The sequence below is a fragment of the Bos javanicus genome, chromosome 5 (genome assembly GCF_032452875.1).
Source record: "Bos javanicus breed banteng chromosome 5, ARS-OSU_banteng_1.0, whole genome shotgun sequence".
Taxonomy (NCBI): Eukaryota; Metazoa; Chordata; class Mammalia; order Artiodactyla; family Bovidae; genus Bos; species Bos javanicus.
In genome coordinates this window covers 85,307,588-85,331,854 of record NC_083872.1, presented here as the reverse complement: position 1 = coordinate 85,331,854, position 24,267 = coordinate 85,307,588, and the positions used below count along the sequence as shown (strand labels likewise).

At 35.8% G+C, this 24,267-nt stretch overlaps 3 protein-coding genes across 13 annotated transcripts in view; 1 reads left to right on the top strand and 2 right to left on the bottom strand.

Moving 5' to 3' along the window:
- Positions 1 to 8,702, bottom strand: part of DNAI7 (dynein axonemal intermediate chain 7) — an 88,028-nt gene extending 79,326 nt beyond the window's left edge. For 3 of the 8 annotated variants that reach the window (XM_061417597.1, XM_061417604.1, XM_061417603.1), the window contains exons 1-2: positions 8,588 to 8,670; positions 5,084 to 5,101 (exon numbers count right to left, since the gene is read on the bottom strand). In XM_061417597.1, the coding sequence (XP_061273581.1) occupies positions 5,084 to 5,101; positions 8,588 to 8,590 (21 nt within the window). In that variant the 5' untranslated portion in view covers positions 8,591 to 8,670. Of the gene's footprint in view, positions 1 to 875; positions 909 to 5,083; positions 5,102 to 8,587 lie in introns of all 8 variants that reach the window. The other 5 variants (XM_061417602.1, XM_061417601.1, XM_061417599.1 and 2 more) reach the window with 4 other exon arrangements.
- An 82-nt stretch (positions 8,703 to 8,784) lies between these two features.
- ETFRF1 (electron transfer flavoprotein regulatory factor 1) lies at positions 8,785 to 15,730 on the top strand. 3 transcript variants are annotated; one of them, XM_061417613.1, is made up of 3 exons: positions 8,785 to 8,875; positions 14,678 to 14,765; positions 14,844 to 15,730. In XM_061417613.1, the coding sequence occupies exons 2-3, from the start codon at positions 14,721 to 14,723 to the stop codon at positions 15,063 to 15,065; spliced, it is 267 nt and encodes an 88-aa protein (XP_061273597.1). In that variant the 5' UTR covers positions 8,785 to 8,875; positions 14,678 to 14,720; the 3' UTR covers positions 15,066 to 15,730. The 3 variants fall into 3 exon arrangements, with proteins under 3 accessions (XP_061273597.1, XP_061273595.1, XP_061273596.1); XM_061417611.1 differs by having other exon boundaries at positions 8,824 to 9,178; XM_061417612.1 differs by lacking the exon at positions 8,785 to 8,875 and adding an exon at positions 12,351 to 12,370.
- Positions 15,731 to 16,139: 409 nt separating this feature from the next.
- Positions 16,140 to 24,267, bottom strand: part of KRAS (KRAS proto-oncogene, GTPase) — a 42,523-nt gene continuing 34,395 nt past the window's right edge. The window contains exons 5-6 of one of the 2 annotated variants that reach the window (XM_061417610.1): position 22,928; positions 16,140 to 20,610 (exon numbers count right to left, since the gene is read on the bottom strand). In XM_061417610.1, the coding sequence (XP_061273594.1) occupies positions 20,494 to 20,610; position 22,928 (118 nt within the window). In that variant the 3' untranslated portion in view covers positions 16,140 to 20,493. The remainder of the gene's footprint in view (positions 20,611 to 22,927; positions 22,929 to 24,267) is intronic. The other variant, XM_061417607.1, reaches the window with a different exon arrangement.

Genomic DNA, 24,267 nt, shown 5'->3' with positions numbered 1-24,267 from the left:
TCATGTATGGATGTGAGAGTTGGACTACTAAGAAAGCTGAGCACAGAAGAATTGATGCTTTTGAATTGTGGTGTTGGAGAAGATTCGAGAGTCCCTTGGACTGCAAGGAGATCCAGCCAGTCCATCCTAAAGGACATCAGTCCTGAATATTCATTGGAAGGACTGATGTTGAAGCTGAAACTCCAACACTTTAGCCACCTGATGCGAAGAACTGACTCATTTGCAAGAACTGACTCATTTGCAAGAACTGACTCATTTGAAAGAACTGACTTATTTGAAGAACTGACTCACCTGATGCTGGGAAAGATTGAAAGCAGAAGGAGAAGGGGATGACAGAGGATGAGATGGGTGGATGGCATCACTGACTCAATGGACATGAGTTTGAGTAAACTCTGGGAGTTGGTGATGGACAGGGAGGCCTGGAGTGCTGCAGTCCATGGGGTTGCCAAGAGTTGGACACGACTGAGCAACTGAATTGAAAAGCAAATACTCTCATGAAAAAGAGTTTAATGCTTCTTTGGTTCCTACCTTAATTTAGGTTTTTGCCTGATAATCTCTTACTGTTTTATCAGCTCTTAGGTGCTTTTAAGATGATAGTTTTGATCTATACATATATATTTTACTCAGCATTATTTATTGTTCGCAGCAGAAAGGTTGATCTAAAATGTCTTAAGGCCAGTATGACTGAAAATGGGAAAGTCAAAATAATATTTTTGAAACAAATTTATCTTACCACTTGTTTTGATTTTAAATTGATCAAAACTGTAAATTTAAAACTGTAGATTTTGCTCTTTCAGAGTATTAAAACAGGTCTATTTATCTTATTAACAAAACCCAGCCTTCAAAGTTAAACCAACTAGCCATATCATACTTACTTTATATCAGAGACAGTTTGACTTCATGTTTCTCTACAAATAAATGTTAATATGCATCATCATGATAAGCTCTTTTTTTTTATTATAAGTCAGGTATGAGACAATTACATTTCCTTACACTTTGTTTTAAAAGATGCAATTATTTAATGTCTTGAACCTAACACCATTTATATTTTAGGGTCAACACTGAATGTTCAATAGAAGCTAGGACTCAAATTTTAGGCAACCAAGGCCTCAAAAATAGGATATACATAGAGAAATGAGCGATAGGGTCCCCTTTTAGCTCATTCTTTATACTTCCATGCCTAGAGGTACTTGGGTATCAGTCTCAATGTATTCAAGTAAAATCAATTCAAATTAAAGTATTTGGAGTTAACCTGTACATTCATTAATATTTAAGGGAGTTTTTCCTTATAATCCAATCAATGTCTTCTGCTAGTTCATGAAGTACAGTGGTTTCTGAAGAAAACATATTGATGTAAAAGCAGTGATGGGTCTTTTAACAGTGCACCAGGAGTTATAACCTTTATGATAGTCTTATACAATTTCCTAGTTTTTGCAATGAATAACACTAATTTAAATTATATGAAGTTTCAAAGGAAACTTTAAGGTCTATGTAAAAATATTAAGCTAATTTACATTTTTACTGATAGTTTTCATCTTTCTTCATTAAAAAAATTAATGTTATTACTTTTCAAGCTTGGATATTTTATCAATAAATTACACTGTGAGAGGATTTTTCTGCATCATCATTTGACAATAAAATTACAAGCAATGCCACTAAAGAAAAATTAATACCAGCTCCACCACTCCACACTACAATATATAGGACATTCAGAATATCTCAATATTTCAAAGGCCACATTTCACCACTTACTTGTAAGACAGATAAAAACAAGAAGTCTTTGGTGCCTTGATTAAACAATGCTTTGCCAGTATCAGTATTTTGAACTGTCCTATAGTTTCATAGTCAAGGATCTAGGGCAATGAAGCATGTAAGACTTAGAATGGATGAGACACACGCCTTTGTTTTATAAAGCAGAAGGAGAGATGCAATGGCAAAAGGACAGGACTTAAAGACAGTAGATTTTTTTTTTTTTCCAGGAAAGAGTTCACCTTGGTGTAAAGACTTCAGACCGACACTGATGCAGCGGCCTCCTAACTGGCACTCCTACTTCTACTCTTGCTTCCCTACAGTGAAGTTTCCAGTGACCATTTAAAGATGTAAATCAGATCATGTCACTCTTCTGTGTACAACTCTCCCATGCTCAGAATAAAATCCAGGCATTTCACCATAGCCTACATGACTATGAATTGGCTCCTACTTCTCTCCCCCAATCCTTCTGCCCAGCCCTCTACCCTCACCACCCCGCACTTCATGCTTTATCTTTCATTTTCTATTTTGCTCACTTAGATTCTAACCACCAAGGTCAGTCCCAACTATGGGTCTTTGCAATAACCGTTTCTTCTGCCTAGAATGTCATTTCAACCAGGTCTCTTCTCAAACTTTAGTTCTTCACTCACCCTATACGAAATAGCATCACCATTACACCCTACCCTACATTTCTCACTGACTCCTTTCTCTGGTTTTCTGTACATTCCAAGCAACCTAAAATTATACTTTTTTCTTCACCTCCCCTCCCCAGACAGAATGCAAGCATCATGAAATTAAATCGCTCTCTTCAGGGATATCTGCAGCTTCATGTGCAGTGAGATGTCATTCACAAGTCAAGACTGAAAACAACCTCAGTGCTGTCAATCTACAGATGAAGGGATAAAGAAAATGTGATGTGTGATATGTGTGTATGTATGTGTGTGTTCTCAACACATGTACACTCATACAAAGTGGTAATTATGTGAGGTGATGGATGTATTAAGCAATCTTATATTGGTAATCATTTCATAATATTTACATACTTATGTCAAATCATTACATTGTATACTTTGAAATTTACATGATGTTATATGTCAATTATATCTTAATAAAGCTTGGAAAAAAAGAATGTAAGTTTCAAGAGGATAGGGACCCTTGTCTTGTTGCTGTACTCTTAACTACCTAGAACACTGCAAAATCAATGAAGCAACTATTTTTTCATATGTTTGCAAGGTCTTATATACAAGAGTCTTCATTTCTATCTTGTATGTGGTAGCAAAAAATAGGAACAATATAAAAATCATAGACTTACTTCCATGAAATGTGATACAGCTGTGAAAAGAAGTGATGCAATCTCAATGTGTTGAAACAAAAAAAGGTCCCCAAGATATATTTATTCCATAGAATCTATAATGCCATCGAATGTAAGATGTACCTTTAAATTATTATAAATTATAAATTATTATAAACTGGTATAAATTGTTATACCAAAAAAGGAAACAGATTACATTCCCAAGATAGAAATGTAAAAGAAGATGACTGTATACAGCTGGATGCTAGGTAAACACAAATGAACCCACAATACAGAAAGACATAGCAAGGAAACTTGCATCTATCAATCCTGAAAATGAATAGAAATAAAGAAAAAAAAAATCCCTCAAAATTTAAACCACAAGCCAGTTCATGAGTCTGACTTATATCATTAGTGTGGTCCAAAAACCCTCAAGAAGAGAATTTAAAGTAGTACTGGGTTGGTAGTAAGCCCATGTGACTGACAGAAGCAAACATCTCTGGAGGAAAAAGATGTCAATTCAGGACTACAATGATTGGAAGCTATTAGCAACCGTAAGATATATCTCAATTTCAGTCATGTTAAAATGTGAAATGTAAAAAGACGAGTATCCTAGAATTAATAAAAATATGACATCATTAAGTGAAAACTTTTCATATTTAAAACAATGCCTCTAAGATTTCACTATGTAAAGCCAAAAATGAAATGTCCACACAAACTAATAAACTACTGTAGACCCATATATAAATGACTGTAGTCCTCCAGAATACTCCCCATAAGACTGTGCTTTATAAATGTCGCTCAGTTATATCCACAGTCCCTAACACAGTATCAGGTGGGTAGTGGGTTCAAGTGACTGAGAAAAGCAAACACTGACGGCACTCAACAGTATTTTTTGAAAAAATGTTTAACTGTATAAATACCAAAGACACATTTATAGAAGCATTTCTTCTTAAATAATCATAGGCCCAAGTGTTTTAAAGTAATGGTAGGGCAAATGGAGTATTATATATTTATTCAACAAATATTCAGTGAATTTCTACTATGTGCCAGACTAAACACTATGGATCCAAAAATAAATAAAACATGTTCTTGACCTTAAGCAGCTCACAATGAAAAATTATTACAATAAAATGACAGGTATTATAATTGAGGTATGTTCTAATTCATGTGCTATTAGAACATAGTACAATTGATTTCACAAGAAAAAATGATAGGAAATTAACAGAGTGGTGACTCTTCAGATATGACTTAAATCTGGCATTCCAAATCGAAATCCCGTTGGGACCAGAGAGGTAAATAATGAAAGAGATTTGGTCATAGTCTGGACTACAACAAAAGGGGAAGCATTTCCAAAAAGGGGTAGCTGTCACTTGTCTAGCCAACTGTTCCCTTATGGGGACAGTGTTATCAGGTTGCCAATTTTTTAAGAATAGACACATTTTTTGCATGATAATCCTTTGGCAACTGATTAAAAAAAGAACTTTTAGGTTAAATGAACTATGTATATGTTTGCCAGTAAGAGACTATAATCGCTGCTTTAAAGTATAAATCTACTCAGTGAAGAGAGAAAAAGTTACTTGAGACATCCTTTAAGGAATGGAAATTTTAACAAAGCACAGAAAAATTCAGTACATGTTACCATGCAACCCATTTAGAAACATATTATCTTAGGGTTCACTTTTAAGTCACAGAAGGTTTTGGACCTAAATTTTTATGGGTCTATCTGAAATGAAGAAAAAGCTTCTTAATCCAAAATTTTATAGAGCACAAATAATAAAATACTTTCAATCTAGACACAAGTAAAAATTAAAGCCTATCTTAAAAAAGTCTTTGTGAAATTAGAACCATTTTTCTACATCAAATTTGAAATATTTCCTGTTATTGTAAAGGATTATTCAATGATTTAGATAGCATTAATGTCTAAAAACTAAGCTTAGTAAACTCTATAAACTATAATACAACTACCAGAAAATGTTTTAAAACTTCAATTTGTACAATGTCAGCTCTTTAAAACTATTTTGAGAAATAATTTCTACCTACCTTTTTTGCTTTGGGAGCCTAAAAGTTGGAAAAACAAAAGAATTGATAAATTTAAAAAATAATTCATACATTTTAAACAAAAATATCATGATTGCCTAACATGTTAAAATTAAGAGAAGCTAGGTAAAAAAGACAAGGGAACTTTCTGTACCCTCTGCAGATTCTCTTTAAATCTAAAATTATCTCAAAAGGTTTTTTTAGGAAAGAATTCAGACAGAACTACAAGTCTATAAAACACTATGATAGTTCACCCACTGAAGCATCTTTTGTAAGTAAATTTTACACTTTCTTATGACAATCAATGATCCGTGTTTAATGAAATATCTGATTATGAAACAGAATACCAGTCAAGAAGGCACTGATTTAAAGGGTTCTAAAGAACAAGAAATCATTAACTAAGTATTGGTATTAACGTCAAGCCTAAATGTGTGGGAATGATTTCACATCACAGAGAAATAGTCATTCTATCAAGTTAGATTGCTGATTTTATAGGAAAAGAATCAGTAATTTAAAACAGGCAAAGCTATGGCAAAGTGATTCTATTCAGCAACGTGTCCTAAAGCAGAGGTATGCTTTTTTAGATCTTAGAAAGTACAGCATTTCAATAAATATTTACAAGTATTTTTTAGTAATACTACTTGTAATTTCCTGATTTGGCCCTTGAGTTCACTAGATTTCTGGTAAGGAATTTGTAGGGGATCATGTGACTGTAAGATGATATACTTTCCACATTTGAAGACTAGTACAAGAGAAGTTATGGTTCAAGCCATAAGGTTATCACTATATAAAACATAAATGTTAAAACTGACATCAAGCAGTAGATTATATGTTCTTATAAAGTGCATATATCTCATTAATTCATTCAACAGGTATTTATTAATGATTTACACACAAAGTTCTCTGAGATACTAGAGATGACATAAGAATGGTGACTCGACTCGCACAACTTTTACAAAGGTGTTTTATTTTTACCATACTTGCTATCGTTAATAGTTAACATATGTCCACCTTGAAATAAATTCTATACAGCAGAATATGTAAACAGCAATGGCCCTGTTTCAAAGCAGCTAAATTTTAAAGGTGGGCAAACTGTCATCTCTCATTAATGCTTTTAATGTGAGGCAAGTTTGGGATAAGTACATATAATCAAGTGAAAGTGAAAATCACTCAGTCATGTCCGACTCTTTGCAACCTCATGGACTATACAGTCCATAGAATGCTCCAGACCAGGATACTGGAGAGGGTAACCTTTCCCTTCTCCAGGGGATCTTCCCAACCCAGGGATCAAACCCAGGTCTCCTGCATTGCAGGCAGACTCTTTACCAGCTGAGCTGCAAGGGAAGCCCAAGAATACTGGAGTGGGTAGCCTATTCCTTCTCCAGTGGATTTTCTCAACCCAGGAATCGAACCAGGGTCTCCTGCATTGCAGGCAGATTCTTTACCAACTGAGCTATCAGGGAAGCCACATATACTCATTCTTCCTGCAAATCATAAGAGCATCCAGTAGTAGAGTAGTTCTCAGAGAGCATAAGCATCACCTGGGATGCCTGTTATAACAATGCATATTCCTGGCCTAAAAGTGTACATACTCACTTCTCTCTCCCCATAAGTAATTCAGTTCATGATATGAGTTGAATTGTGTCCCCTCAAAATTCATACATAAGTCCTATCTCCCAGTGTCTCCAAGTGTTTCCTTGTTTGGAAAGAGGGTCCTTGTTGATATAGTTAAGATGAGGTCATACTGGAATAGGGCGGACCTCTGATTCAATAAGACTGGAAACCTTGTAAAAAGGGGGAAATGTGGACACAGACACACACACACTCAGAGAACACCAAAGAATGGGATAATGCTGCCACAAGACAAAAAGAAGCAGAAGCTAGCACCTGCAGGGTGAGAATAGCCTTGACAACACCTTAATCTAAGACTTCTAGATTCTGAAACTATGAAACAATAAATTTCTATTGGTGAAGCCAGTTAGTTTGTGGTATGTTGTTACTTGGCAGTCCTAGGAAACTAATACTTAGATCTGGAGTCCAGTCTGTTCCTGAAATCTGCACTTGAACTGGTATTCAAGGCTTGCATGCGTACTAAGTCGCTTCAGTAGTGTCCACCTCTTGTAACCCCATAGGCTATAACCTGCCAGACCTCTCTGTCCATGGGATTCTCCAGGCAGGAATTCTGGAGTGGGTTGCCATGCCCTCCTCCAGGGGCTCTTCCCCACCCAGGAATGGAACCTGTGGTTCTTATGTCTCCTGCATTGGCAGGCAAGTTCTTTACCACTAGAGCCGCCTGGCAAGTCCATTCCGGGCTTATTCCAATTTTCCAGAAGCCACATTTTGAGAAAGACTGCCAAAGGGATCTAAAAAAAGAGACTTGTGTACTGGTTGGAAAATAATAAATAGGTGCCTATTCCCTTAAGTTATCAGCAGCTTTAAGTCAGTTTAAAATCCATTTACTTTCTGTTCTTCCTGACATAAACGCTCTCCACACTCTGTTTCTTCTCATTACTTCCGGTAAATTCATCATACTTTAAAACACAGCTTGAAAAGCATTGCTCTGCTCTTCCCATCCCCCTTTCCTCTCCCGCCCTAATTTTAACATTCCCATCTTTGTGTTACTCCATCGTAGTCACTTCAATGATTACAGTTATAAAACTGTATTGTAATTAATTTGCTAAGTCTGTCTTCCATACAAGGGAGAGATTGTAATTATCACCTTTGTGTACTTCGTTTCAGTTTAGTGCCAAGCACAAAGAGTATGCTCCATATTTTCCCTTAATTAATGAATTAAATAATTAACTAATTACACTTTCCACTTTCATCTAGTTTTAATCACTGGAGAAGATGGAAATCACGTTTAAGAAAATGGGAAACGAGAACATGTTATAGCTACATGTTGGTCTGTGTTCCTGGAGAAGACATGACAGCTGAAGAGTGCAGAAAAACAAAACAAGAAGCTTTATCATACTTAAACACCAGGCAGGCTGCATACTCTGAATCACAAAACAATTCAAGTTTCCACAAAAGACCACACAAAACAACTTTTCAAAGCAGAGTAAACTGCAGCAGCTTTCAATTAATTGCTGAGGTGGCCAAAAAACAAACAAAAAAAAAAACCTATGCATTTCCACCAAGCTGCAATTAAAAAAAAAAAAAAGCAATTTCACAGGAATGTCTATCACGACTAAGAGTAACTAAATTGAGACGAATATTTGAATTTAGCAGCAGCTGGAGATTAAAACATCAGCTGATCTGATTAAAACACCACAAACTGGCCATTCCCCATTTGCAGAAACCGGTCTGGACTCTCTCTCTGGTCCATCTGACCCCGAATGGAAGGCCATACTTCAGGAGAGGTCCATCCCCCCTAAGGATATGGGGTCTTTCCTAAACCGACTCGCTCTCCTCTAATAAAATATGACAGGCTCTTGCCATATCATTTAACACGGCGCAGGAGCATCAATGATCGCCCCTTGACCCTGCTCCCCTACGTTCCCTGCTCACCATGCTGATGCATACACGACCTCGGTAGTCGGCCAAGTGTGATCTCTGGGTTGTGTGGACAAACGCTCCCGCGTTGTCAGGACGACAAGCCCCGCCCACTGGCGCCCCAGGGCCGCTGCGGAGAGCCTCGCGTTTGGTTCGCGCAGTCGCGCTGGGGTTCTTCCGGACGGCGCCCTACCCACTTGCCTGACAGGTTGCTCCGCCCCACTACAGCCTGCCGCCCGCCTCGGTCGACAGCCTCCAGCGTTGGAGCTGAGGGTTGCGTTTACGGCTGCGGCGTGCCGGAAAGTGCGTGAGTGCCGCGCTGGGGAGTCTTATTTTGTTTTCCGGACGCTTCAGTCTGGAGGCGGTATGCTCTGGGCGAGGACCAACAGGTGTAGAAAAAGGGCTTGTGTGCGTCTTCCGACGTTGACAGCCCCTCTCCCTGTTTCCCTAGATTTGCTGGGGCGAATCTTTCTTTGCGGATTTCGAGAAGGAAGGGGGCCGCCGGCTACGCGACTGGGTCAAGTAGCTGACACCGGGTCGGCTTCCTGGGCCGTCACCGCTTAGACCAGCGGGGGGCCGGGCTCGATTGGCAGTTTAGAAAAAGAGGTAAATAAATTGGCTCCCAGAGGGTTGTTTATTTTTAAATGACCTTCAGATTCTTCTCCCTGCACCTGGTTGTTTATTACCTGAGCTATCAAGGTATATGCTGTTTTTTGGTGTTTGTTTTGTTTTGTTTTTTCAAGAGGAGCTCTAAACAAGAACTGGAAATAATTTGAAGCAGTTCCTGGTAACGTATTCCTTACTGGTGGAGGTCTCAGAGACCCAGCAAGACGCGCTAAATTCTGTGCCCAGAGTCAAGGTCACAGTGTACTAACCGGTAGCACAACCCTTCGAATGTCGGTCTACCAACATGAAGAAACTCTGGCAGCTTAGACCAACAGGAAAACTAGAAGAAATTAAGAGACTGAGAAATTAACCTTCCAAAGCGTATCTGAATTCCGTATGAATTTAGATCTAAACCCCGTTTAGGCTTAAACCCCATTTTAGCCTGACAAGACGTGAAATGCTTTAAAATTCTTGCCACCATTTCTCATCTGATTGTAATTTTATAATGCGCTGTCTCTTGCAATTTCGTTGACCAAAGGTATTATTAAATAAGTATTTCTGACTGAGCTAGTCTTTGTAGGTTAAAGTGTTATTCTCCCCACAGAAATCCAGATTGGTCATAGCTATGACATTTCACCTTCACATCCCTGGTAGCAAGATTAAAAACCTCTTAATGTCGACTTGATATAGAGTTCCGAAGCTGGTATGGAACTAAGCTTTTGTTTTTCAGTCAAACTACTAATGTTTACGATTACAGAACTTCAGTCAGCTCTGATGGGAGTAAGGAAGTGTGGATGGTAATCATAAATAATTTTGATATCATAGGATTTCAGGGGAGAGACTTGCTCAAGTTCTCTTTCCACCAAATTCCCCCCAGGGAGGAGGATTTGCTATGGATGTGTTAGAACATGCTAGACTGTGTTCTAGGCGACTGCTCTGCTATGAGATTATACCAGTGGGCTTATATAGTTCTCCTCTACTAGTCTTACAGCCTGCAAGAATAAGAAGGCCCATTTCCTCTGTTCACTTTTACCTCCAGACAGGTGCAGTTCCTAGCCCCTCTGAACATACATGACCATCTTCTTTCAACTCACTTTTATAATCTGGCTTCTAGGTAGGCCTCAACCAAGCAGAATACCAGCTTTGGGGGCAAAATCTCTTGCCACCTGACTCTCGGATTACATATCCTTTGGTGCAGCCAAGTGTGTTGGGATAAATTTTAGTGTGAAGCTTTTTAGGCTTAACTACTTTGGGGAAATGTGCTCCATCTGTTTGAGTCAAATCTGAACTTCATGGGGAAGAGTGATCAGTAATAGCTTTAGGCACGATGATGTTGTTGTTTAGTCACAAAGTCATGTCTTACTCTTTCGAAACCCCATGGACTGTAGCCCCGCCCATGCTCCTTTGTCCCTCGGATTTCCCAGACGAGAATACTGGAGTTGGTTACCATTGCCTTCTCACTTAACCCAATACTGGAGTTGGTTAAGTCTTGGCCCACAAGTCATTGGGAAAGAGCTATCAATGTGGATTGTATGCCCACCCCCATCCAGGTTTCTTAGAATGATAAGGAACTTCTCACAGTCCCTAACTCTCATTTGGCTCTTTATAAAAACAGTAATTTCCATGACTTTATGCAGAGTTAAGGAGCAGCCCCAAGTCCCTGCTGCATTTAAATTTTTCACCAGTTCACCCAAGGAAACCTGTTTCTCCTAAAGGCTAAAGTAAACTTAAATGCCTAAAGGTCAGTATGCAGTAATAAAACATTTCCTCAGCTCATAAAAGTTAATATATCAAGGAATGGGACAAATTTATCTTGGTCACAGCAGCTACTTTTTTGCTGGGCAGGTCCTTTTTTATGCATAATTTGTTAAAAAAAAAAAAAACAGCTAAAGACAATTTAACCCACATTCTAAAAGCTTTTACAAATTGTGAATTAAATAGAGCTATGCTCTTTGCCAGGAATTAAACAGGCTGTAATTTTTGATTTGAAATTACATCTAATGTAGATTTACAATTATTTTAAGGGCACAAGGTTCTTCCTTAAGTGTCATTTTCAGTAAGATTAAAACACAAAAAATGGCTCTCAGAAAAAAAGTTTTTAAAATGGAATTAGCTGTTGCTGTACCCGGTTAAATAGACCCATCTAATTTCACTCCTGAAAACACTAAATCTTCAGTAAACCATTTGGGACGACCCAGAGGGATGGTATGGGGAGGGAGGAGGGTTCAGGATGGGGAACACATGTATACCTGTGGCGGATTCATTTCGATATGTGGCAAAACCAATACAATATTGTAAAGTTTAAAAATAAAATTAAATTAAAAAAAATTAGACTAATAGAGGAGGAGATGACAAACTTTGGAAGCTGCAAGACAGATGACTGTCATCTAGCACACTTGAAAAGCCCAATTTATACTGCATAATTCTCAAAAAGGCCCTGGAACAGGGCCATTGGATTTGGAAATGAAGAATGAAGTAAATCAGAGAGGATGAAGTGAAAGCTCTTTGAGAAATACCTCTAAGTGCATGCCTCACTCTCAGAAGACTAGAGGTTTATTTCTGGACAGAATCATCTATGGTGTGGGGGTGTCCTCAGGCATACAAAGGACATGAGAATCACACTGGGAGCAGGTTAGGTGTATTTGAGTATACATGATGCTGAATGCAAGGCCCTCAGTTTTCCACTTCTTAATTTAGTAAATCCTCAGAAGATTGGAAGACTCTTATCTGTGGAATCTGACCAGCCCAGGAGGAACAGACTAAGATAACAACATCAGAGGTTCCCCAATAAAGGGCCCAATTAGATCACTCTCAGTGAAGGCCCAAAGTCTCTAAGCTGCAACTTCTAAGCAGATTTCTAAAGGGTTTGTTTTTTGTGGTGTTTTTTTTTTTTTGGAAAAGGACTACCATTTATGCAGGAAAGCTCAAGTGATAACAGACAAAAGCAGAAAAATAGCACTTTGGAGGAAAACAAGAAAGTTAAAAAACTCAGATGTTCTGATCATTGTATACTTGTCACTGTGAACTCATAAATCACTAGTAAATAGGGGATGCAGACAATTATTAACATGTAAACAGTGTTGGCTATTTATTTTTTTTCCCTAAGAAAGAAAAGCCACAGAAGCAGATCTATAAACTTCAGCAAGAAAAGGTCTTCACTTAGTTGCTATACTGGCAGCAGCAGCCTTTCAAGTATGTTTGTTAAAAAAAAAAAAAAAAACACTACTTAGTTGCTTAGTTGTATACCCCAGAGGTATATAACTGTTGACCTGGTTACAGGTTGAATCCCCTACTGACCAGCCTCGTGGTTTAGATGTCTACTTTCACCTGCATTTCAGGATCTCCCAGCCCTACTCTTGGCATTCTGCCAGCATGTCTACACTACTTTTAAACAGGTTTACTAACATGTAATTGACATACAAATGCTACACTTATTAAGTGTAAGTACAATTTGATAAATTTGACTCATGCCTACACCTATGAAACCTCACCACAATCATGATGGTAAAACCATCATCCCCAGGGATTTCCTCCTGTCTCCTGTGATCCCTTCCTGGTCTCCAGCCCTCTACTCCTATTCATAAACTTCATCTTATCTCTGTGGTATCCTCCAGCAATACTGAGAGCAATCTGAGTGGCTCAGATCAGCTCTCCAGGTACCAATTTGTTTTTTTTAATTGGTGCTCTGTTTCCAACGGCAGAGGATTTGAGTGGTATGCCTCAAACTGCACCCCCCCCCGCCCCGCCACCATAAGCTCTGTTACTTTTAATGTTTTTGCAAGATGAAAGGTTTTTCTGGATGACATATACTTATGTCTCACGGTACCTCCCACAAAATGCTAACTTCAAAGGAAAAAAAGTAACTGTGGAGAGTTCTGACAAACACCACCTTAACCAAGTGATCAAAACTAACTTTAGCCATAATGGAACAGACTGGAATTGTGTCCACATAATAGAGGGCAATGAAATAAAGCATGTCTAATGTTTCTGCCGAAACTACGTAAGCTGAACCTAGCCATAAGTTAACATCAAAACAAGACATATTTCTACAAAATGAATGGCCTGTGATCCTCACAGATGTCAAGTTTATGAAAATCAAGGAAATTAAGGAATTTTTTCAGATTGAAGGCTAGAGACATGGAAATTAAATGCAATGTGTAATCAGTGTAGATTGGATTCTTTTGCTACAAAGGGCAAAACACAGGGCTGTGGATTCAATGGTAGTAATATAGCAGTGCTTGTTAATTTCCTGATTCTGATGGTTGTTTTGTGCTGTAAGAAAACATCCTTGTTCACAGAAAGTACCTCAAACTGTTGTCCAGTATGGTAGCAACTAAGCCACTGGTACTTAGCAACATGTCTGGCATAACACTTCTTAAAATATTTTGGATAAAAATGATACATTATTAAAATAATTTCAGCTGTTTTTTTAATAAGGACTATCAAAAGTAAAATTACATGGATGGCTTGCACTGTATTTCTTTTGGATGGCACTACAAAGTATTCAGGTTGATTTGGTATCATGTTAGCAACTTATCCTCAAATAGTTCAGGGAAAAAAGTTATTAAATCTGAGTTGCAGCTTTTCTGAAAGATTGAATGAAATTATTTTAAAATAAAAATTTGTTAATGAGGGATATAAAAAGGTATGTTATTTTAGATTAATGGGCAAATGGGCATTATGAAATTTTAAGGTTATATATGGCATTGACATTCATTTGGGGCCTATCACAAACTAAATGTTTATAATGTACGAATTTTAGGAGTTAACCCCCACAACCGTCACAAGTATTGGGAATTATTTTCTATGTTTAGGCTGTGATGGTGCCTTTAAGGAGCTGCCTCTCACTAGCAGCACAAAGTACACATGAAGATTAAGCTTATCTATCCCACTGGATATTGCCTGCTCCTCATGTACCCCCTTTCTGGGTTGTTCACTTGGTCTCTTCATCACTGATCTTCCTGCCCATTTGCCATTAGCTGTGAACCTGCTTGACTCTCACACCTGTTTGTCCTACTCTTTAGCCTTTCTTTGTAGGGCACCCTTGATTTGTCCCAGTGTCCTGCGAACAGTTCGAGCCTTGCCTCGAGAGCAGGGCACACAGTTCTCCCTCTGACAAGAAAAGAGGCTCGGAAAGATTAAGCAACCTGTACAACACTGTGCAACTGGGATTCCAAGTCTATTTCTAATTCATGCCACTCTGTAAGAGGCCCACCTGCTTATCTCTGATGATCTGCTTTCTCTAATTGTTCTGTTTCCTTCATAGAGCTTACCACAACTCATAATGATCTTTTATGTCCCTCAGGAGATGCTGATTCTGTGATAGCAGCTATCTTACCTGACACGTTTACAGCTGCATCTCACTGCCTGGAACATAAAAGTGCACAATCAACTTTTATTGAATGGCAAAAAAAAAAAAAGAGTACTAGTTTACCAGTGGGTAAAATCTTTTTCAAGACTACAATGCAGTTATTTGTAAAGATTTTTCTTTTTCTTTAGGTATATTACATATAAAAGTGGATATTTTCCATGATAAGTGAAAATGGCCAATTCTTTAAGAGGAGAAGTATTGAATCTTTATAAGAATGTAAGTACGTACGTTGCCAGTTTTGTAAATGTTATATGACATAGATTGTTTAGAAATATATAATCTTTCTTTTTTAAGCTGCTGTATCTTGGACGAGACTATCCAAAAGGAGCAGACTATTTCAAAAGGCGTCTGAAGAATGTTTTCCTTAAAAACAAAGATGTGAAGGACCCAGAGAAGATCAAAGAACTTATTGAAAGGGGCAAATTTGTAATGAAAGAACTAGAAGCATTATACTTCCTTAGGAAATACAGAGCTATGAAACAACGCTATTACTCAGATACCAACAAAACTAAATGATCAGTATTACTATCATTTGACTGAAGATCAGTGCCAGCTGTTTATGTACCAGCTATGACAAAAATAACATTTAAAGTGTCAAGGATATACATTGTGTTAAAAATACCTGAGCTGCCTTACTGAACTAAAACAGGTTTCAACTTCTATTGCTTTATCAGCAAGCTTTATGCTCAATTTTTATATAACAATTAACTAATGTTAAATGTCAATTTTATAGTAATTTAGCTATATAATATTGCCAACTACTTATTAAAAATTGATGAGCACCCAATTTCAAATGAAAATATAATGTACTTAAGTTTTAGTGAAAAATTTGCCAATTATTCTTAGCTCATTTCTGCATTTTACTGAAAAGAGAATGCCATTTAACACTTAAGCAGAATAATTTCTTGCAAGTTTATTTCCCTTAACTTTTGAAAGAGCTCATTTTTGACCCCATTTGAAATGTTAACAGCACATATCCAGTGTTCACTGCAAAAGAAGTAGCATCTGGTAATGATTTAAGTGCAGTTAGTAGAAATAATATGTATAGAGTTAAGAACTTGAAACAGCCTACCAGTGACTGGCATTACATAATATGCCTATTTAATTATTTCCAGTATTAATTTTGCAATTGGATGCCTTTGAGCCTTAAAACAAATCACCTGTTGTATATCAATACCTTCTTCAATAAAAAGTAATGATTTATGTTATTCTATTCTTTTGTCATAAAGGCAGATTTGGTTTGCATCCACTTCTAAATGTGTTAATATGTCATAGGACCTAAACCTAACGTGGTTTAAAGCAAACACTTAAACTTTTACACAATGTTCACAGCACCTTTTACAAATAAAAAACATCTAGCTTTATAAGCTAAAGAAAAGATTTACTAATTTACTAATATATGCTAATATAATTTAGCGTCTGTTGCTTATAAACTATCCTGTATCATTTGTGGGGATAATGTTTCAAATTTCCCTGGCAATCCAGTGGTTAGGAGTTGGCACTTTCACTGCTGTGGACCCAGGTCAGGGTCAGGGAACCAAGATCCCACAAGTCGTGCAGCACAGCCAAAAAAAAAAAAAGTACACACTATGATAGTCACCATAACTATTTTTATTACATTACAATAATTAGGAGCAGTACAGTTCATGACAAAAATATTACAAATTTCAGATCACTTCACAGCACATACTCCTATAAACATTTAAAAGTTAATTTTAATTAAAAGAGTGGTCATTTTTAAATTTAATGTTTGATATGACCAACATTCCTAGGTCAGCGCAACCAAACGATGGAAAACAACTGGATCACACTGCATATGTCCCACAAAAAGAAAGCACAATGTACAAAATGTGCATGTTTCAGTTTACACTATACAAAAATAGTTAAAATACATTCCAGGTAAACATGTTACATTAAGAAATAGTACTAGTAAGAAATTGGCACTCAAAGGAAAACTGCAAAAGTATTTTCAACATGAAAACACAAGACAGTGGAATTGGAAACTTTTGAATAAAACATTACATAACCCATTTAGCTCTATAGGGAAGGGGACCGTCTATAATTGACATTTCTGCAGGTAATAACTTTTTTTTCATAAATTCATCTAAAATTGCCTATTATCATCCCAAACAGGCACTTAAAACTATTAAAACAAGTATTACTAGTTATGACTCATCTTTAGGAACTGATGTGAATATATTTCTAGAAAGAAAGAAATTTCATTTTCTGAAGGAATTTACAGCTACCAGTTATATGCTGTTCAATTTCTCAATGCAGATTTCATGCTACCCAATATCAACAATAAAGTTATTAAATATAAATTCAGCTTTAAAGTTACTAATGGGTTGTTAAAAATCATTAATACAAAATAATCAATAAATTATTACTTTTTGACAGATGGAAGGGGCAGGTAGTTTTTACTGCCTACAAAGAAACCTAAATGTGTATATGTGTAGGAAAAATGGTTAGGAAAAAACAAATCACTGGAATACAGATGAGATGAACTTGTGCAAACTGCAACTTAACATGCCTCACAAAGTTTCCATATATTTTAGGACAAAATTGTGCAATGGTGGCCAAGATTTTGATAACCTATAAAAGTTAGGTTCTAATTCCTATGCAGTGTGACTCAGTTAAAATAGAGCCTAGAATTCCTAAGTGGAGATACTCACTCAAATTTTACTACATACTTCTGCTACATTCTTCCACAAACGTTAATGTCTAAAACTATGTAATTTAGCAATTTTTTTAACTTCAACAAGGATTTTTATCTTTAAGGCTGTAATTAGATAACATTTATGTTATTTCTAGGATTATCTCTCCCCTTTTAAAATCTCTACAAAAACAAACATTTTATTAAACCATTCAAAATTCACATAATAAAGGATAATTACCACTGCCATAAAAAAGTTGCCCAGCTACATCAAAAATTCAAGAGTCCTAAAAATCACCTCAGTTATACACTGCAAGTCCTGAAGTATGGCCATTTCTTTCTCTTGTTTAGAAATAAAAGGAGGTACTAAAGCAAGTCTTAACTCCCTACCTAATGTTCCAGAAGCCTGTAGTTTAATATAGCATCTCAGAAACCATATTGATTTTTACAGAGAAGTTTCCTTTTCTGTGAATTAGCTCAGGCATCTGTTTATTTTTACCCAGAAGAAATAACTTTTAGAATTCAATATTTAATTTTGAACATCTATTATAATTACTTATACAAAGAGACCATACTACACGCAGGGGGATTTTAACATTATCTGACATACAACTTAATTTGTACTATAATTGTCTCAATAGAATCACATAATTATGCCAAATTAAAAAAATAATCAAATTTACTCCTTTAAAACATTGAAGTAAACTGATTTAATTAAAAAAGAGCTTGACTAAACAGCTACTTTGGAATAAGAGCAAAACAAGTATTTTAGAACTGGAAGAAACTAAACTTAGAGACCAAATCATTTTTTTGCAGAATTACAACATGCATTATGTTGTATCTGGGTCATGTGTCAGATGCCTCACTGATATATAGACCCTCTAGAATATAAACACTACTTAAGGACAGGCCTTATGTCCCATGTTTGGGTACTCTTAATATCCCCAGTGCCTTGGGCAGTGCCTGGCACTGAAATATTTGCTGAAAAAATGACTTCTGCTAAAGAGTAAGACATGAGTTAAATTTGAAAATGTCTTTCATGGTAAGATTTTAGTTTTTAAAACAATGGAATGTATCACTATTAGCAGGGCTAGTCCTAGTAAATTACATAAGGAATTCTCTCAGCACTACTTTTATTAAATTCTCCTTCCATGGGATAGGGTTCTAACTATTCATAGCAGGTATGAAAACTCCTGCTTTGTAACTGATGAACCAGGCAGCAAAGAGATGATGTTCAGAGGATCAAAATTAAATTGCTACAGCCACAATCTGAAAATTAGCTATTACGTCAAATCCCATTATAGTATCTGTCAGATTACGTTAAGCCTGAGGAATTTTACAATATAGGACATTTTGGTATGATTTGATGGGAGGCCATCATGGAGATATCCAAAGCAGCAATAAATCTTGAGTTCAGAGAAATGAGAAATATTATAAGAAAAAACATCAAGTCATGGGACATAGAGAAGTGTAAGGTAGGCAGGCAAGACAACACTAATATGGGAAAAGTCCTGGAAGCAGAGAACGATATTTAAAAATAAACTTCACCTCTTGCACAATTTTGCCTAAGACTGGCACTGAAGATGATAACACAGGTAAAAAGTTACAGATGGTGCTGAGACTGACAAATAGGTATATCCTTATGTAAACTGAATGTAAATCACATAGTTATAAAGCTAGATACAGCCTTTGAGATGACTTCTTTAAAAATGAAGAAATGGCTAGTAAGTGATTTGTCCAAAATCAAAGACACATAACTTAGAATCTAAGTCAACTTCCTCCTTGTCCAGTGATACTTTCACCTCAACACACTATCTCAGTTCAAATATTTTAAAATAAGTTAACATTTTAAATGCATTCAAAGAATCATTTTGTTAGCATTACTTTATTGTATAAGCATTAGATATTCTTAATAATGGACCAGACTGTACTGAAGTGTTTACAAAAATGTTACTTTAGCCAGTGTTAAAGAGAACTAGCCAATACTCAAGATTTTGACATTTTTTCATTTCATCGTTTAAAAAAAATTAAAATCTTTCCACCCCACCGAAAATCTCATTTAAAATAATGTTGTTTTTTTTTTTAAGTTCCGTTTTTTGGGGTTTTTTATTTTAAAAAAGTGATGTTCCTGAGTAGGACTACGACATAATGAGAATGTACCTTGCTGAGCTATTCAATCTCTCTGCAAGTCCTTGTTTTTGACCAACCAAGGCATGGCAACAATGGAAGACCACAGGGATGCAGTCCACACTGTGAAACTCTCCATGTAGCTTAAAGGTTCACACAAGGCCCGGCTATGCCACCCTGGTCTCTGTAACACCTACCAAGCTAACTGGCCCAAATAATCTTTTACATCACTATCAGTAGAATTAAAACTACTTTTAAAGATTGAAGTTCAAGAAAAAGATTTATGCTAAGAAAGAGCAATCTGACACAGGGAGACTGTATTTAATTCCTATGAGAATTCTTTATACATGTTAAAATTTTTTTGTTATTACAAAAATTTAAAGCATGTAAATATAGTCCCAAAATGCTTGTTCTAATCCTCATTACCTACTGGGTCTGCCTTAACATAAAAAGCTATTCAGAGCATTATAGGAATTTACCTAATGTGGAAAGTAAGTGGCCTTTTAATATTTTCCATTGCCTTGTATTTTTTTCCATTTTTTTCCTTTTTTATAGAAAAAATATAGTATTTTAGGGAACGTGACCATTTGACAAATAGCAGTGGAAAGAAGAAAACCTTTGTGAACAGTGTAACCTGACATTCATTAAGGGTAACTGAAACTATAGGACAATGATACCTACAAGATGAAACTATAGGAAGCCCATAAATTCATGTTCCCTCGATGTTTCAGTAAAACCAATCATGAAATCTCAACTGAAGTTATAATTAGTAATTAATCCATGTGTGTGACTAGATAAAACAATACAATAGGGATGATTTGAAAGCCTCATTAATTTGTTTCACACTAAAGTTCACAATTGATAAGAAAAATAGGAAGTAATCAACTGCATGCACCAAAAACCCCAAGACAAAAATCTTGGGTGTTCAGTTTCTTTTTCACAGGCATTGCTAGTTCAAAAACCAAAACGCAGGGAATACTGGCACTTAGAGGAAAAAAGTTTCCACTGTCATTTTAAAATAAGCATTCAAGATAAAAGCTAACAGTATGGATGGAGCAGAAAGAAAATTAGATAATGCTAAAACAAATGCTAATAATTTAGTGTAATATACAAAAATTACCACTTTTACTTAAGTATGCCTTAAGAAAAAAGTACAAATTGTATTTACATAATTATACACTTTGTCTTTGACTTCTTTTTCTTCTTTTTACCATCTTTGCTCATCTTTTCTTTATGTTTTCGAATTTCTCGAACTAATGTATAGAAGGCATCGTCAACACCCTGAAACACATAACAAGTATTAAAACGTGAATATATATGATGGTTTGAGGTATACAGAAAACAGAAAGGATGTATTACTAGTGGAAATATTGAGAAAGAATAAGAATACTTAACATTTCTATTTAGACATATATATATCAGGTTTTTTAGGATTTTTAGGATTCTTAAGTGTCTTCAAGGATATTTTGGTAACATTATAGGAACACTGATTTTCACCAAAGGCAATGAAATCAATGGCAAAGAATCCTACATACACTTATGTACTAACACATGACTTTTCCTGAGAACTTAATTTGCTACCAGTTTTTCCATACTGGCATACCTCTGTCCCCAAAATCCAAATGTATTTGTGTATATATGTGAATATATATTTATACTTAATTATCCCTGAGTTTTAGACATTTGATATAAGCCACGCCAGTATATACTACTTTTATAATTATTTCACTATATTTGAGCCATGGTTCAATATTATTTAAATCCATTTAGATTTAAATAATTATCATGAAGTATACAGTATCAATATATAACTTTCAGTTTTATTAAGGCATTAGTTTCAATTCACATATTTGTGAGAAGAAAATTTAAAATGACCACAAGACACAATACTCTGAAAAATGTAATGCTTCTATTGGAGAAAAGATCTAGATCATTTAAATGGTGGTGAAGTCCACTGATTTGGATATGTTTCTTAATTCATTATACTTTTAATATCTGTGTAGTATATGAAGTATTCAGAAGTTTTTCATATAAAGTCAAATGCTGTTATCTTCAAAGAAATTGCCATTTGGTCATTTTGGTCATCTTGTTTTGATCAAAGCAAGCTACTCAAAGTCACTCAAAGTAATTTTGAGTCAAAATAATTTTCACCCTCATCATTCATACAGAACATGAAAAATACCACTCAGACTGCTAGTAGGACAGCTGATTTTAACCCTGCAATCCTGAATGGTGCAAGATCTACACCTAAGTCAATTCCTCTCCTACCCCAGTTAAAAGCAAATTAAACATACAAGCAAAATAAAAATTAAAGGAAAAATACGATCTTGTATTTAAAATATGTATTTTAAAATCTGTTCAACTGAAGAGTACTGTGCTGTGCTTAGTCACTCAGTTGGGTCTTGACTCTGCAATCCCATGAACTGTAGCCTGCCAGGCTCCTCCTCTGTCATGGGGATTCTCCAGGCAAGAATACTGAAGTGGGTTGCCATGCCCTCCTTCAGGGGAATCTTCCTGATCTAGGGATTGAACCCAGGTCTGCTGCATCGCGGGTGGATTCTTTACTGTCTGAGGAACCAGGGAAGCCCAAGAATACTGTAGTTGGGTAGCCTATCCCTTCTCCAGGGGATCTTCCTGACCCAAGAATCAAACCAGGGTCTCCTGCATTGCAGGCGGATTCTTTACCAGCTGAGCTACCAGGGAAGCCCCAGTAACTGTTATTAAATGCCTGTTAACCTAATGATGTTTTCAAACCTAGACACCAGAGGGAGTCTCAGGAACAAATACACAACAAAGCTGTATAAATCAAGCCACTTTAAGAACAACGAAAACTGGCTTTTTACTCATTTTAACCACTTCTGTCGAATATGAACAGAAACATATTCATTAAATTATTTTATCTTGAAAATAACTGAAAATTTAACAGATATTTCTCTTTTATGCATTACTAAGATCTTCTACAATTAATATTTCAATAACTAAATTAATTCTGGGCATTTTCATGCAAGTTACATTTAACTGATTTTCACATTTTATCTAAAATTTATAAAAGTATTACCAATGTTTTTAAAGAATTAAATAGAGTGGGAATGAGAGGCTTGCTCACATTTAAACAATAGTAGTGGTATAAAAACTGGAATTATTCATTTGAACACTAGTGAGTAGAAGTTCCCAGTGAAGCCCCCAAACTTCACTTGATGTTCCCCACTTACTGATACAACATACGCTTCTGCTTCACCCACAGGAGAGAGGAAAAGTAGGTAGACAGTTCATCAGCAATACAATCAAGGCTTCATATATATAAACCTTCATGTTAACACATAAAGAGCAAAAAACTTCCAGTGACACAATAAAGAATAACTATTTTCTTATAAACAGTACCAACCTTGACTAATTTATAAACATAAACTATTAGAACAGGATGGGATCTTAAGAGAGAATCTATTCCAACTTCCTTACCCTTCACAAATTCCCTTTGATCACACATCCTTATGTAGTCTACTTCAACAGTTTTTATAATGAAGAAAAACATCAATGATACAAAAATGTTCAAGTAGACAAAATGAAAAACCATGAGACAGATACAGAGAAGACACACCCTAAGGTGAAAACAATATATAAGTATTTAGGAGACAATGAAGGGAGAATTTGATTACATTACCTTCTTGTAAGATTCTGACAAATACTTTAGTTTGTATTCCACTGAACTCTTCTTTCTATATAATCTTAATTTTAATGATTAGTGAAATATTAAAATTGCTCAAAACAGGGTAGGGGATGCCTTTTGTTCATGTGGGAACTAATCATTCTCATATACATGTAAAGAAGACAAAACAGGATACCACTAGGGTTATTTGTTCAAACCCATCATTTTAGCACTAAGAAAAACTAATCTGCATATATTTATCACTGTCAAATTCTGTAAAAATATCTTTATTTAAAAAATTTAGGTATTACCAAGTACAATTTCTTCCTTATATAAAATGCTATTCATGATCACTGAAAAAGATTCATCATGCCCAACAATCTGACATTTAGACTACAGTCACTGAAATAGTTTGCACAAATTTGAGATTTTAGAAAAGTATACACTTTCATCTGTTTCAAATAAAAACTGAAGCATAAAGCTTATTTTATTCTAAATAGTTCTACTTTAAATATCATCTAATAATAAACAGAGTAGGAAGAAAAAAAGATTAGCACTTAACTCTGGTCATAAATCCTGTTATTTCAGAAGTTTTACTTTTAAGATTGCATCCCAATGTTGGGTTTTACCACTTCTAAATTAAATATTATTTTGTACAATGATGCTCAAAAAATATTGAGTTCATAAATCTCAATAAAAATTAATGCCAGTCATTAATTTTGCTTTGTTTCTTCGTCTGAGTTTAGTTCATAACATACCACATAGTATCTTTGGAATTTAATCTACTATTCAGAAGTATATTTTTGGAGATACATTATTTCAGACCTTCGACTCATATAAAGAACACCAACCTTTAGTTTAATCAGCACAATGAATGATATCCTCCAATTTTATTTCATGTTCCCCCAGAACATTATATATTGCAAATAATATGCATCAAAACCTTAAGCTTTGGTATAAACTTTATGGCATCTATTGAGGGAAATATTTTCTAAGGAAAACCAAATTTAATATGGGTTGGTTTAGAAAGGAAACTGAGAAATTCCACTCAATAAATCCAACTGGGCAGCTCCTGTGTGCCAGGAACCTCATTAGGCCACAGACATACAAAGATTAGAAGTATGAGATTCTAGCTCTCTTAAAATTCTTACTGTATAGGAATCAAACATAGTTTATTTCACTTTAACATGGTAAGTGTGTAACAGTTAAGAGCAATAAACTGGGAATACATAAGAAGGGCACATTAGGCCCAGTCTGCTGCTAAGTCGCTTCAGTCGTGTCCGACTCTGTGC

Excerpts from the sequence above, each read along its gene's own strand:
- ETFRF1 (XM_061417613.1), top strand. The coding sequence starts at position 14,721 with ATGGCCAATTCTTTAAGAGGAGAAGTATTGAATCTTTATAAGAAT. Across the intron at positions 14,766-14,843 it reads TATTGAATCTTTATAAGAAT|CTGCTGTATCTTGGACGAGA; the intron begins GTAAGTACGTAC and ends TTCTTTTTTAAG.